This window comes from Scardinius erythrophthalmus (genome assembly GCF_964197995.2).
Source record: "Scardinius erythrophthalmus genome assembly, chromosome: 1".
Lineage (NCBI taxonomy): Eukaryota > Metazoa > Chordata > Actinopteri > Cypriniformes > Leuciscidae > Scardinius > Scardinius erythrophthalmus.
The window spans coordinates 64,234,231-64,247,845 of record NC_138221.1 but is presented as its reverse complement, the minus strand read 5'-3'; the positions used below and the strand labels follow the sequence as shown (position 1 = coordinate 64,247,845).

Here is a 13,615-nt window from a genome sequence, read left to right as displayed (position 1 = left end):
TAATGACTCTAGGGTTAGATATAACTAGAAGCACGGTTATGTTCCTAAATGAGTTATACGACTATTGTGAATAGCAGTGTTGCTCTAAGCTGCCATATACGGAAGATAGTGGCTAAACCCCTCTTCTTCCAGGATTCCCTGTGAGTCCCCTAGGTGATTGTGCACTATATGAACTCTGGGCTGTCGCCCTTTGAGTCTATGGTATCAGATCCCAGCACACACAGCGTTTTACATTAGGTTCCCCTAGCGTATTCTACGCAGTACGAGAGTATCTCTCGTAAGAGAACGTACTCGGTTACTAACGTAACCTCAGTTCTCTCTAGAGAGAGGAACGAGTACTGCGTATCCTGCCGTGCATGCACGCGCTCTGGTTGCTTCACTGTGAAAAATCAGAGATATGAGCCCGCGAGCGATATTTATAGACCTAAGCCACGCCCGTTTCGGCAGGACGTGACGCAGAGGGCGTGAAGCGCCCTCATTGGGTATGACGTCACTCTAGGTCTCACTCGATAGGCTCAAGCAGTTGCCAGCAGACCAGTCAATAGGCGCGCGAGCTGTCTCGCCTATGCCTGTATGCTGCAGCAACGCGTTTTACATTAATACAAAATTAAAGGATAATTTTTTGGCTTCAGTATTCTCGTGGAAAAGGATTTTCCCCTAGCGTATTCTACGGAGTACTCGTTCCTCTCTCTAGAGAGAACCGAGGTTACGTTAGTAACCAAGTAAGTTTATGCTGTGTCAAGTTTACGCTCAAGCCAAGTTTCACGTTTGTTCAAGTCATTGTTTTGTTCTGTTTATGTTGTATTCATTCACTTTTAGCCTGCTTTAATAAAACTGCAATTGGATTCTACACAACTCATCCTCAGTGGACTCACTCATAACAGAATTCATTTTAAAGCAGTATCTATTGTGAAGGGTTATTTGTAGCGCTGTGCTGGAATTTATTCTCAAGTACTATTAATGGGTAAAGCTACAGTAACATCTTCAGCTAGTCACCTGGAGATCCTTTCCATCTGTTATATCTCTTAAGCCTAGTAGGGAATGTTTTATGAGCAGTAGGAAAACTTATGCAAAGCCTAAGCAAAAACAAAACAATGTTCTTCTGCAAAATGTATGCATGCAAAGTCTCAACCTTTTAATTTTATTTATTTATTTTTTTATAATACAAGATAGTGATCCACATAAACTTTAACATTCCAGATGTCTTATATATTAGTACATTAACAACATATATGTTTACAATGTGTACAGTAATGCATTATAAATGGAAATAAAGAGTAGGACATTCTACAGCTCTCAAAACATTGCCATTGCAAGCCAACATTTATATTAAAGACATTGAAATTTATTTATTCATTTTAACATTCATTTTTGTAGCAATCTCAGAACTTAATCCATCCTGAAATCCCTCATTAAATGTAAGAAGAGTTTTCTTTATCAATACCCTTTATATATTGAAATCTTGTTTCTGTCCTGAAGTTGATGCATTGTTTTGTTTTCAATGTCTCCTTTATGAGGGCCGCCTTTAAAGTGAGTGTGAGATTTGTCAAAGTAATGATGCCAGGTTCCATTACTTGTAGCTCCAAACCCAAAGACATTCACCTGTGTAAAAGACAGAGCTGTCAGGAGTTTTGCCATTTCTGGGATATCTAGCTGGTGGCAATATGGCACTGGGTTAAAAGCTATTCAGATATCATTTCCTAACGGTACATTTCTACATGCATTTCTTAATAGTGCATTCAATATTTTTTTTCTCATTAACAAGTTTTACCACTAAATAAATTGGTAATATTTTTGAAAAGCCATGCACAAGGGTTGGGGCTGGGATAAAAGGCATATATGGCAAATACAAAATGTTAATAACATTAATGTTATTTAAAAAGGAAATGATCATTAAAGTTAAGGACTGTCACCAAGTGCAAATAGCCCACCTTTTTGGCAGAGGCTATTTACACAAACTCTGCCACCGTTATCTGATTGAGCCAGACAGAATTAGCAAAGAAATCCAGCAGATAACAGAATCAGTGAAGTGGAGAGTAAGGTGGGTGCAGGCTTCATCGTAATTTTGCCAAGCAAGGCATGTTCCTGGATCAACATATTTTGTTGAAACTGGAAAAATATTCCTGTCCGAAAGGACAAACCCTATCCATACCCCTAAATCTGACCCTTCCCATAACTTATCCCTAAAATCAGAGGAAAATAACACTGAGGTAGAAGCACCTAACCCTGGTCGTAAGCCTAAACTTGACATAAACTGTAAACTTGTCCCTCAAATCAGATTGGTTCACTGGAATGTTTTTCCAGACCAGGATCAACAAAGATGTTAATCCAGGAACATACTAGGCCTATGAGTAGCATTTATTTTAAATAGAGATTAAGAAAATATTTGAACAGTTGAAATAAAGTGCCTAGCGGGCATTTAATAGTGGAATATTATTATAAGTAATGTCCCAATAATACAGCATCCATTTATGACTTTAACAAATATAATCATACTATGTTAACAATAAACAAACAGTTATTATTGCACACTGTTTTATTTCAAATTCAAATTGCTATTTGCACTTAGTTTGGGAGGGATTACATTTAAATTACTATACAATTTGCACATGCAAATTATTTTTAAACTTCTTTTTCTATTTACAGAAACACAGCCAGTTTAAAACTGAAGCATCATGTGAAAAATGCAAACAGTTTTACCTGATCACAGACATGCAGGGCAAATACTATTGTAATGAAGCCAGTAGAAGGATATTTGCCATTTTTCTGCAGCCATTTCTCGTAGGCGTATTTCATAAAACCAGGGTGGAGGATCATCACCTGGACAGAAACCAAAACATTTATGAGACATTCATTCCTGCTTATTATAGGGCTTAAAAATTAGTTTCATTTACATTGATTTAATGACATGGGCACTTACCTTGTTCTTGTTTACTTTGATTGAAGATTTGACTCCTGTGTATGTGCTGAGAAACAAAAAGATATAGATAATCATTTATTTGCTTTCATGATTTTTTTTATTGTTTTATTAAACAGTACTCACCGTGTGATGTGTCTAGTGGTGAAGATGCTTATGAGCCTCTGCATGTCACGAATCTTAAAGGGAAAAAGCACCAGATGTGTGTTGTCATCCAAGTCCACAGCGCTCTCGGGATACATAATCCGGTGAGTGGTCTTAGACCCCACGTCCTTCTCGTAACCTTTTGTCGGGCCTTTATTTATCCTGAGAGAAAAACAGGTAACGGGTATTGACAGGCTACACAGCAAAAAGTCCAGTGTTAAATTAACTCTCCTGGGAGTTTATATGGCTCCAGAGTCAGTGTTAAAATATGAGTGTTAAATTAACACTCAAGAGTGTTAAACTTAATGAGCTCATTAAGTGATTAATTGAGTGATGATTGAGCATTATTGAAGACACCTGATGTTAGCAAGCAGAATCACCAAAGGAGAAAATCTATTTTTTTAAGACACCGTTATGGAGATCTATGTTTGCTTTAGTTGGGCTCTTGACCCATAAACTGTAAACAAGATTATCTTTGGCTGTTGTATCTGAGTTATAACTGCCAGATGAACAAAGAGAAAGTTGATCAGGTTGTGTTGGTTATGTTTTGACAATCATAATTTCACCTGAATCACTGAACTCATTTAGAGTCTAATCTCTGACTTAAATGTATATTGTTGATTACAGCATCACTGTGATTCTACAGCATAGGATCGTTTTTTCTAACTAGTCTAAAGGATTTCTTAAAACTTGTTCTGATAAAACAAAATCTTTCTTTTAGGCACACACAGACATCAAGAATAAGTGTATGAATCTCAACTATGGCGACAAACAGAATATTCAATTAGGAAAAGGAAATTAGTAAGACAATTCAGATCATAATTTATTCATACCGCAATGCATGATTGGAGCCATGAATGAGTTTTGATTGGTGGCACCCAGAATGCACTGCTTTATTATTGTCACCATTGTTGAGATTCACAGGCTGATTATTGATGTCAGTGTGTCTAAATAAAGTAATTTAAGTATTTTTATCAGAACAGTTTTTAAGAAATATTTTGGATTATATTGATAATGATAAAAATCATTTGCTGTAGAATCACAGGCTGCTGTTATCAACAAGGTAAATCTGACTCTCTAAATGAGAGTTGATATTCAGGTCAAATTATGATTATCAAATCATAACCAACACCACCTGATCACCTTTTCTCTTTGTTCATCTGAGAGTTATAACTCAACAGCCAAACAAAATTTAAAGTTAATACTTTATGGGTCAAGAGCCCAACTAAAACAAACACTGATCTCCATAACGGTGTCTTAAAAAATTGATTTTCTCCTTTGGTGATTCTGCTTGCTAACATCAGGTGTCTTCAATAATGCTCAATCATCACTCAATTAATCACTTAATGAGCTCATTAACTTTAACACTTTTGAGTGTTAATTTAACACTCATATTTTAACACTGACTCTGGAGCCATATAAACTCCCAGGAGAGTTAATTTAACACTGGACTTTTTGCTGTGTACCTAAGAAGATTATTGCTAAAGATATACCACGAACAGCCACTGCTGTATAGAGAACATTTATCAGACTTATTCTGTGCAATAATCTGTTCTTCTAAGGCCGGCTACACACTGGCTGCGTGGTGTGTCCGTTTTTATTTCGGCTCCCATGTTAACACAGGTTAGAGCTTGCAAACGCGTTCATGCTAGAAATAGAACCGACGCCTATTTTTCACGCGACACGCAAGCGTGCTGGAAGCGTTTCCAGGCAAAATAGAATAGGAAAAGATGTCTATATGTCATTTTGACACGAATACATATTAATAAATTACATTTTGATATTTGAAAGGCTCTATGTTTTGACATAAATGCAGATATAAATGTAATTTTAAAATAATGATAATTATCGATTTTCAAATATTGCACCTGTCAATACAGAACGAAATATTCTGTGGCCTATTTTGCCGTCAATACATGCCGACGTTGTCTTTGCTGCTATACAGGGGCGGAGCTAGAGTCTCATTTTTAAACAAGTCATTTTAAAATTAAATGAAATGATGAATGCATATGTAATAATATGTCACTTGTTGAGCCAAGTAAGCTTATATTTTAAATAAACACAAAGAAAAGCTTTGTTTGTATTGACGAACAAAGAAAACAGTTTGCCAGTCAAGTAAAAATGTTTCAGCACCACGGACAGATTCTGCACATTCAGATGCTCAATAAAGCCTACTGTAACGGCGCTGCCAACATTGTAAACTCCGAACCCGTGCATGAGATTGCCTATTGAAAGCAACGCAATTTCTTCATACGTTTGCGATATAACGAAATTTTTATTTTAATTATAAAATAATATGTGATCATGTTTGTGCTTTTTGATTAGGCCTATTTATTATGTGCAACATTTTAAATTAATATTCAGAAACAGGTAAAATTACTTCTACCGTTTGTTTTTCTGATTAACTTTTATTAGCCTGCAAACCAAAATAAAATGGGCCTAGGCTAGGCCACTCTATTATATTATTATTATTATTATTATTATTATTATTATTATTATTAAATTGGATGGGCTATCTCTGCTATTCTGAATTAACAAGATAGTTTTTTTCTTCTTCTGCAGAACAAATTGTATAAAAACAAATAGCATACGAATAATAATAAATAAATAAAAATAATATAAAGATAAAGAAATCCAGAAAAATGTTTAACAAAATTAGGAAAATAAAGATAAATTATGTTTGACAGGGAACGCATCTCAAGGTCGCATGCACAGACTCATGTTGCAGTTGGAGCAGTCATCACCGAACAACAGACAAATAAAATATTAAGCTAATTAAAGTTAGAAAAGTTCAGTGAGTGATTTTCTTTTTCTTTTGTTCTTTGATCAACATTAATGGTATCAGCGAGTATATGCTGTCAGTGCACTGATTCGGCTACTGTTTTCTTTCTCAACCATTTAAGACAAAACCGACTGTTTAAGGGGATATTTGAACTTGAAAAAAATTTTCGTGGTTGAAACAAAACTTCTTCTAATGTTTATTCATGTTTATTTGATGTTATAAAATAACTAGAATGATAATTGTGAGATATAATTGTGTATGTGTCCGTGCGCAGCACAGAAAACAGCGGGCATGCAGACGTGTTCTCTCGCGTCTTGCGCTTAAAGAATGCTATCAAGAAGAACACCGTTCCTGTCCAGTGACGCAAGATCGGCGGCGTTTGAAGCGCCCCTAATTGGCACGGGGCCCTGGTTGGGGCGGCCGCACCCAAGCACCCTATCTCCGCTACTGCTGCTATATATTTATAGCAGCTGACACGCAACAGAAACGCCACGTTCACGCCACGCAGCCAGTGTGTCGCCGGCCTAATACCTTATGACAAAGTCATGGCTGTCTATTAGTTGACCGTAGTTGGATCTCAGGAGGTTCCCAGAGTTTCCCACCACAGCACAGGTTCTGCAGCGATCTGGACCAGCGTCTGAGTAATGATCTTCATCGGGGAAGAGAGAAAACAATGTGTCCACCACATTTGTGTAGTTGACTCTGAGCTTTGACGGTTGTAGACCCTATAGAAATATTCAAAATTAGCATCAAGACAACAATCTTGTTAAGATCATCAAGCTAAGTGTCAAGATAGGTACACAGCAAAAAGTCCAGTGTTAAATTAACTCTCCTGGGAGTTTATATGGCTCCAGAGTCAGTGTTAAAATATGAGTGTTAAATTAACACTCAAGAGTGTTAAACTGAATGAGCTCATTAAGTGATTCATTGAGTGATGATTGAGCATTATTGAAGACACCTGATGTTAGCAAGCAGCTAACACTCACATTTTAACACTGACTCTGGAGCCAAATAAACTCCCAGGAGAGTTAATTTAACACTGGACTTTTTGCTGTGTAGGCTAATGTTTTTATCTTCACTTTCAGGGTGTTCCTCAACTGGCTGCCTGACTGTTGTTTCTAGATTTCTCCATACATCCTGATAACAACATAGGCTACATCAGGAAGTTAAGCTTAATAAAACTATAGTAACTATTCCTGATGTATGTTGTTATCAGGATGTAGCCTATATGCAGAAGCCTACACTCTAAAAAGAGATGTGTTAAAAAACAACACACAAGATGTGTTGATGGAATTTGACACATGTTGTGTAGATTTTTAACACACAATGTGTGTTAAAATGTAACTCTGGAAGATAAGCAGTAATTATTCTGGCACAGAATATGTCACATGAAAAGAACTACTCATAAATCGAAAACTGCCATTGTAAAATATTCAGTTGGTTGAACTTTAGAAACCTGCTGCCATAAAAAAAAAAGTAAAAAAAAAAAAGTAAACTCAATTGGAAGACAACCTTTGTTTCAACTCATAAATAGTCAAGACAATGGATTACTTTTTGAAAACTTATACACTTGAGTTCAAAATCCAAAACTTGTCATGACAATTGGAGTTAAAGAGAATAAATAACTATGGGGCTATCATGTTTTACAGGATAAAATGCCTGAGGGAATCTGAACTATCACAAATATGCAAATAGCAAACGTTTGTTTGCGCGCACACGCACACACACTATAGGTTTTGTGTTTTTATTTATTTCACCTGGCGTACAGTGAATCATAGGACCCCACCTTTAATATTTTAAAGTCTTACCCTCCACCATTTGTTCGTGTCTCCAAGTAACACGCTGTTTTTTCTGTTGAGGAGAGCTGGTATGGTGGGATTATACCGATAAATGAACCAGTCATCGTCCAGAAATCCCATGACGCAAGTTTTACAGGAGCATGAAGGTTCGAATATTAAATCATCAAACGCGTATGTGGTATCGTCCATCGGGGCGTTTTGAGTGTACAGAAGAAATATTGTCATGAAGCTTAAAGGCAAGGTGATGTAACCAGGCACCAGTCTGTTGAAGACTTTCATATTTTGCCAGCGTAGTGTTCCTGGACAAAAAACAGTTTTGTTATTAAAAAGACAGAAAATTATGCATGATTTACATTATAGTGTCATAGCTTTAAATGACTGTTTAACAGTTCTTTGTGTAAAGTTCAAACCACCGCACTGTAAAAATATACTCATCAAAATCATGTATAACGGTCCTCACGGTCATTTCTGTCCTTTCTGCGTGAATTGTCACACAGCAAATTCTGGTCTTTGGAATAAACTCCATGCGAGTTAAAATCAACTCAATTTGAGTGTACATGCGTGACCATCAAATAGACTTCAACGCAGAGTTAAAATAACTCCGCTCTTGGTGTTGAATTTTTAACACTTTTTCAGATTTAAAATATAACTCTTTCTGGAGTTAAAATACAAATCATACAGAGAGTAATTGTAACTCTAAAATTTAGTTATTTATAATATGAACTCCTTAACAGTGTCAAAAATCAACGCTTAAAAAATATTGCATTTAACACTTCTTAGAGTTAACATATATTTAACATAATATAATGTTTTATGTGAAAATGATATACTGAACGCCATACTCTCAACTCAGTGCTTTTATTTAATCAAATTCATACATTGGTTTAAAAATTCCATGTATGGACACACTTTAAAATAATATCTGTCATAAAATACTGTAAAAATCTAACAGCAAAACATTTACATTTATGCAGCTAACAGAGTGCCAACTAAAAAAAATTAAATTGTATAAAACAATGTCAACAACACATCACTTCATTATATAAAATCAAGACTGCAGGATTATATAGAAAAACATGTAGTGCAGTAGGATTGTGTAACCTGAGATAGACACTTATACATCAGATGAAGTAACAATGAACAACTTCACAGTGAACTCATTTAAATGGGACTTGAACAGCTTGTCAAAAGCACCCAAGGATGTACATGACTGACAAGGCAAGAGTTTTTTGTCCAAGACAATGTAAAAGGTGAAAACCTGTGCTTTCGAAGTCCCTGAGGCAAGAAGGTATAGCTGAGGGTTTCCTTCAGTGGTCAGGATATGATCATCAAGGCTTTGGAATGACTTGAAACACAACATAAATGTCTCTTTATAAACAATTTGTTTAAAAATAGGCATTAACTACAATATTTGGAGTAGGATAGTGTTGTCTTAACAAACCTTGTGAAATTTCACCAGATTCCACCAGTTGTGGAGTGAGAAGATGCAGCAGGACAAGTAAAGAAGCCATGTCGCTGTCCCATTCTGGAGACAGAAAAAAACGTAGTTGTTTCAAAGTATGTTTAGGGCATCTCTAAGTTAGCCCTGTGAATTGTGTATCATAATATATCAAAATGATGAAATATTATTGGGGTAGTTTTATTAGTAGTTTTTTATTGTGTGCTGGAGAGCAAACTGGATACTGTACATGCCCAAAGCCAAGGGGACTTACTCTTACTATGTTCTTACATGCATCATGATTTTTTTTAATGTAAAATTTATGAAAAGCATTCACAAAGCATGAATTCATGAGCTTTCATAATAAATTACATTAAGAAATAACTGTGTATTAAGTGTTTTTAGCAGACTTTTTGGGAAATAATCAATAAAAACTTTTTAACCAGAAGATTGATTGGCTCAAGTAACAACATTACTATTTTGATGATGACTGTACCTGGATCATCAGTAGTGTCAGATACTTCATTCAGTGCAGCTTTCAAAAGCTGTTTTAGGAGAGCAGTCTCTTTAAGGTTCCTCCTGGCCTCCTGGATGACTTTCTTTAAAGAGCAACTTGCAGGTTAGAATACCCAACAAGTCAATGTATAGAAAAATAATGTAGGAACTAGATTTTCTTTAAAAAAAAATTATAAATATGCTACAGTGGCTTCTGGAGTCGTTTTTGTGAGAAAATTTTACTTCCGCATCTGAAAATGGGCGTGACGGGCGAGAGTCGTGACGTAGCACGAGGGAGAGCGGTCGATTCACACAACAGGGAAATATGGATTGCAATGACATTTCGGACGCTGAGGAAATTGTTTACGGACCACAGCCATACAATTATGAGCCTGCTAGGCTGCCAAGAGAGCAGGGACAGGCCAGGATTAATGTTAGACAGAACATATTGGAACTTACAATAACAGAAACTAAGCTTTGATCAGGCGTTTGTCATGCTCATTAATATCCGCCCAGACTAACGTTACGTTTTATAACTTAGCAGTTTCTCATGGAGAGACAGATAGATATTTATTCATGATACATTTTTTGTTCCATAGGTGCTTGTGTGGGAAATGCGAGGCAATGTTTACAGCTGAGGAAAGTCAGTGTTACAGGGAGGTGGATGCATACTGGGCCTTAGTGGAAAATGCCAAACTTCCATGGTTGCAGTTAGTGTTACTACAGTAAAGCCATGGTGAATGTTGCTGATCTGTGGACACTGGATAGTTCGTTCATTCATTGCACAATGTTTATTCCTGGTTTTCACGTCAGCGCTGTTTGATTCGTTAATAACGGAGAAATGTGAATATTTCTCACTAGATCTCGCAGCGATGTTATTACTTCAGTGGCGAACTCTTTATTTACCTCGCAGTTAGGCTAGTGTTGCTTGATCAGGCTCGCGCTGCACTGGTCCAAACTGATAAACGGTCCACACAAACACAATAACGAGTAACTGTTAGCTCAGTTTCGTTCCGCTTACATTGCGTTTGCCAGTTGATGTTGTGCTCGCGCCTACATCCAGCGGGAGAACCCGAAGATGCGTACACTGAAGGAACCGCACTAGCTCTGAGTCTCACCCGGTTCTTACTTCGGTATCCCATGTTGAACTCCTTCATATCGCCGGGACGATAATCATCCGATCTGAAGTGAACGCTACACACGACCGCGTTTTCCGAAGCCGACGCGGAAGAGAAATCCCGTCTCTTCACCTGCACAACCCGCACCCAGGCACAAAAGATAGCACCGTCCTTTTTCCTGTTAGGAAACCGGTGGACTCGATGTCCTGACAGGCTGGAGTTTTTGCAAGCTCCACAAACACATACATTTACCATGACGATGATAAATTGAAATACAAAAACTACTGAAAACACACTGTCTCACGACCGCTCTTACTGAATACCAACCTACTCTGCACTGAGCTGCGGCAGAGCACAGCACACGTCTCCCTCGTGTGACGTAAAATGACGCGATGTTGAAAAAAAAGCGGCTTGTACGCAAGCGGGAAGGAAGTCGACCGGAAGTTGAAGTCGGCCGGGTGCCGCCATCTTGAGCGGAACTTCACTTGCGTTAGCAATCCCATTGACTTCCATTCATTTTGGCGTCACTTTGACAGCGAATAACTTTACATCTGAGGCGTTTGAAGACTCCATTTGTCCATTTTTTATTTCTAAAGAAACACGACAATGTATAAAATGCTCCATTACCTTGTAGCTTATGTTATGGCCCCGTAGAAGCAGTTTTTGTAAAAGTAGGCTAACGATTGCGTCATAACCAAGCGACTCTTTGTCGCACATTAGAGAGATTACCGTATGGACGGGAGGAGAAGCTCGCTGGCAATCGGGGGGACGTAGGGGCAAAATGACAATATAATTAATCAGAATACCTAGCAAAAGTTGATCCTGCTCCATGCTCATGGACAATTCCTACTTACACTCTCCGTCTCTGCAAGATTCGGAAGGGAATGATTCAGATTTCTCTTGGCACAGCTACTAGAAGACAGACGGGTTGCTCACGTGGTCCGTGTAACGCTTTGCTCGGTTTGAGTCTGCGCGTCAGGAAAGGAAGTGCTAAGAAATCGCTAAAAATGGGCTTCACTTGTCTCAATTGAGTCCCAATGGGGTCGCTGTGTCCATTTCTTTTACTGTCTATGCTTGTACGAGCAGTCAAAGAAACGCTCACTTTATCTACTAAATTGGTGTCATTATGTCGTTTTAAAACATTTTAAATCCTGCATTATCTTTTCATATGGTATTTTCATACACGGTTATATATTCATTTAGATTTTTTTTTACCTGCAAGTTGCTCTTTAAAACTGGTGTTCCATTTTTCCAGGAAACTTAAAGCAACCTCTGCTCCAAACATCAGTAAGAAGTCTTGCAAAATCTAATTAAAAAAGGAAAGACAACCATTCAGACATCTAATGTAATGTAATATTTTTGATACAATTTTCATAATCACTGTCATCCCTGCTGGCTTTGACGAGAAAATTTGCTTTACATTCACGTTGCACTATTATCAACATCGTGAACTGACATTAAAGAGAAAACATGTAATTTTTGTTAACTGTTATGTTAGTGTGATTGAAAATGCAAAAAAAATAAAATAAAAAAATGTTTAAGCTGAAAACTACGCACTTTTTAACTATTCACTAGTCTAAAACGTTTATCATTACAATTCAAACCCGTTGCAGGCCAAACGTTACACTTTCACGGCTCAAATATATTATTATCCAGGGTAGACACTGCAGTTAGGACGTCTGTAAAACAGGCATAAAGTTCCATGGCTGTATAAAGTGTATTACCTCGTCGGCATTAACGTATGGAAGCTCAACAGAAGAAGGTTTCTTGAGTTGAGTCACCATTTGACGGCAAAAAAAAAAAAACTAATTTTCAGAAACACGGTGTGAAAGACGGTTAGCCTATCTAATGTTAGTTCGTTTAATCGAGGGGAAAAAAACTCACAAAACAGGCTAACAGCCACTCAATTCAAACACCACGTTCGCCACGGTCATTGACGTTAGTACACACACATATAATGCAACAGCTACGACAAAACGTGTTTCTGTCAGAAAATATCGAACATTTTGAAAATATATATATATATATATTGTAATAAAAACGTTTTTACATACCTCACGGCGGATCCATTAGGCCTTTAGTGCTGCACCAGGGTCGTGACTCGATCGTGTGGCGCACTTCTTAATATGTAACTCCAGATGTAGTGTTAAAACACGCTTCTGAACACCATTGAATAAACTCCAAAATACAACACAAACAGGGAGTATCCCATAACACAAACTGTAGTCAGAGTTAAAAAATAAACTCACAAATCTAACTCTTTCGCACTTTTTTGCCTAACTCTGGATTTTTCAACTCCATAAATTTGCTGTGCACTTTAAACTCGACTTTCGATTAGTAATTCAAATCATATAGTGCAATAAAAGGGCAGTGTAACGACACCACTTTTGTTGTATTAATTATTATTAGGCTATTTCTTTAAATACGCATCATTCATTTAGGGAAAATAATTGAATCTATATTGTTTTGACGTGAATAATAAAAAAATGTTACTTCATTATTTTATAGCCTAATTAATGCATCAGAGGGTTAATCAATTAAATTGTTTCAGATATAGGCTATCACTTATTTCATTTAGGTTAAATATTGAAAACATAAAACAATATTAAACAAAAATCAAAAAAATCAAACTGTGTTTCACCAATAGAAGTGTCTACTCAGTCCACCATCACAATATTTTATAAACGTTACATTTCAAAGACAAGAACATTAAGTTGATCACACTGATCGAATTTAAGTGCACACTGAGTACATAAGACAATTACATTTCCGCTGTATATAAATGGTGAAACTTACCTAATTGATGAGGTCAGGCTGGCAGGTTTCTCGTATTTCTTGAAAATAATTTTTGAGGTCTGTATAGATATATTATGGCCAGGAAATATATGCAATACTCAGCAATACATTTTATTTCTTGCCATC

General features: G+C 36.9%; 1 protein-coding gene across 3 annotated transcripts; it reads right to left on the bottom strand.

Moving 5' to 3' along the window:
* Positions 1–1,102: 1,102 nt before the first annotated feature.
* LOC308689999 (CMP-N-acetylneuraminate-beta-galactosamide-alpha-2,3-sialyltransferase 1-like) lies at positions 1,103–13,018 on the bottom strand. 3 transcript variants are annotated; one of them, XM_081364183.1, is made up of 11 exons: positions 12,748–13,018; positions 11,909–11,999; positions 9,577–9,679; positions 9,084–9,167; positions 8,901–8,987; positions 7,652–7,941; positions 6,375–6,568; positions 3,044–3,223; positions 2,921–2,966; positions 2,701–2,820; positions 1,103–1,602 (listed from the first exon to the last, which is right to left on the bottom strand). In XM_081364183.1, the coding sequence occupies exons 6-11, from the start codon at positions 7,919–7,921 to the stop codon at positions 1,438–1,440; spliced, it is 975 nt and encodes a 324-aa protein (XP_081220309.1). In that variant the 5' UTR covers positions 7,922–7,941; positions 8,901–8,987; positions 9,084–9,167; positions 9,577–9,679; positions 11,909–11,999; positions 12,748–13,018; the 3' UTR covers positions 1,103–1,437. The 3 variants fall into 3 exon arrangements, with proteins under 3 accessions (XP_081220309.1, XP_081220310.1, XP_081220308.1); XM_081364184.1 differs by lacking the exons at positions 11,909–11,999; positions 12,748–13,018 and having other exon boundaries at positions 9,577–10,134; XM_081364182.1 differs by lacking the exons at positions 8,901–8,987; positions 9,084–9,167; positions 9,577–9,679 and having other exon boundaries at positions 1,114–1,602; positions 12,748–12,823.
* Between the last annotated feature and the right edge of the window lie 597 nt (positions 13,019–13,615).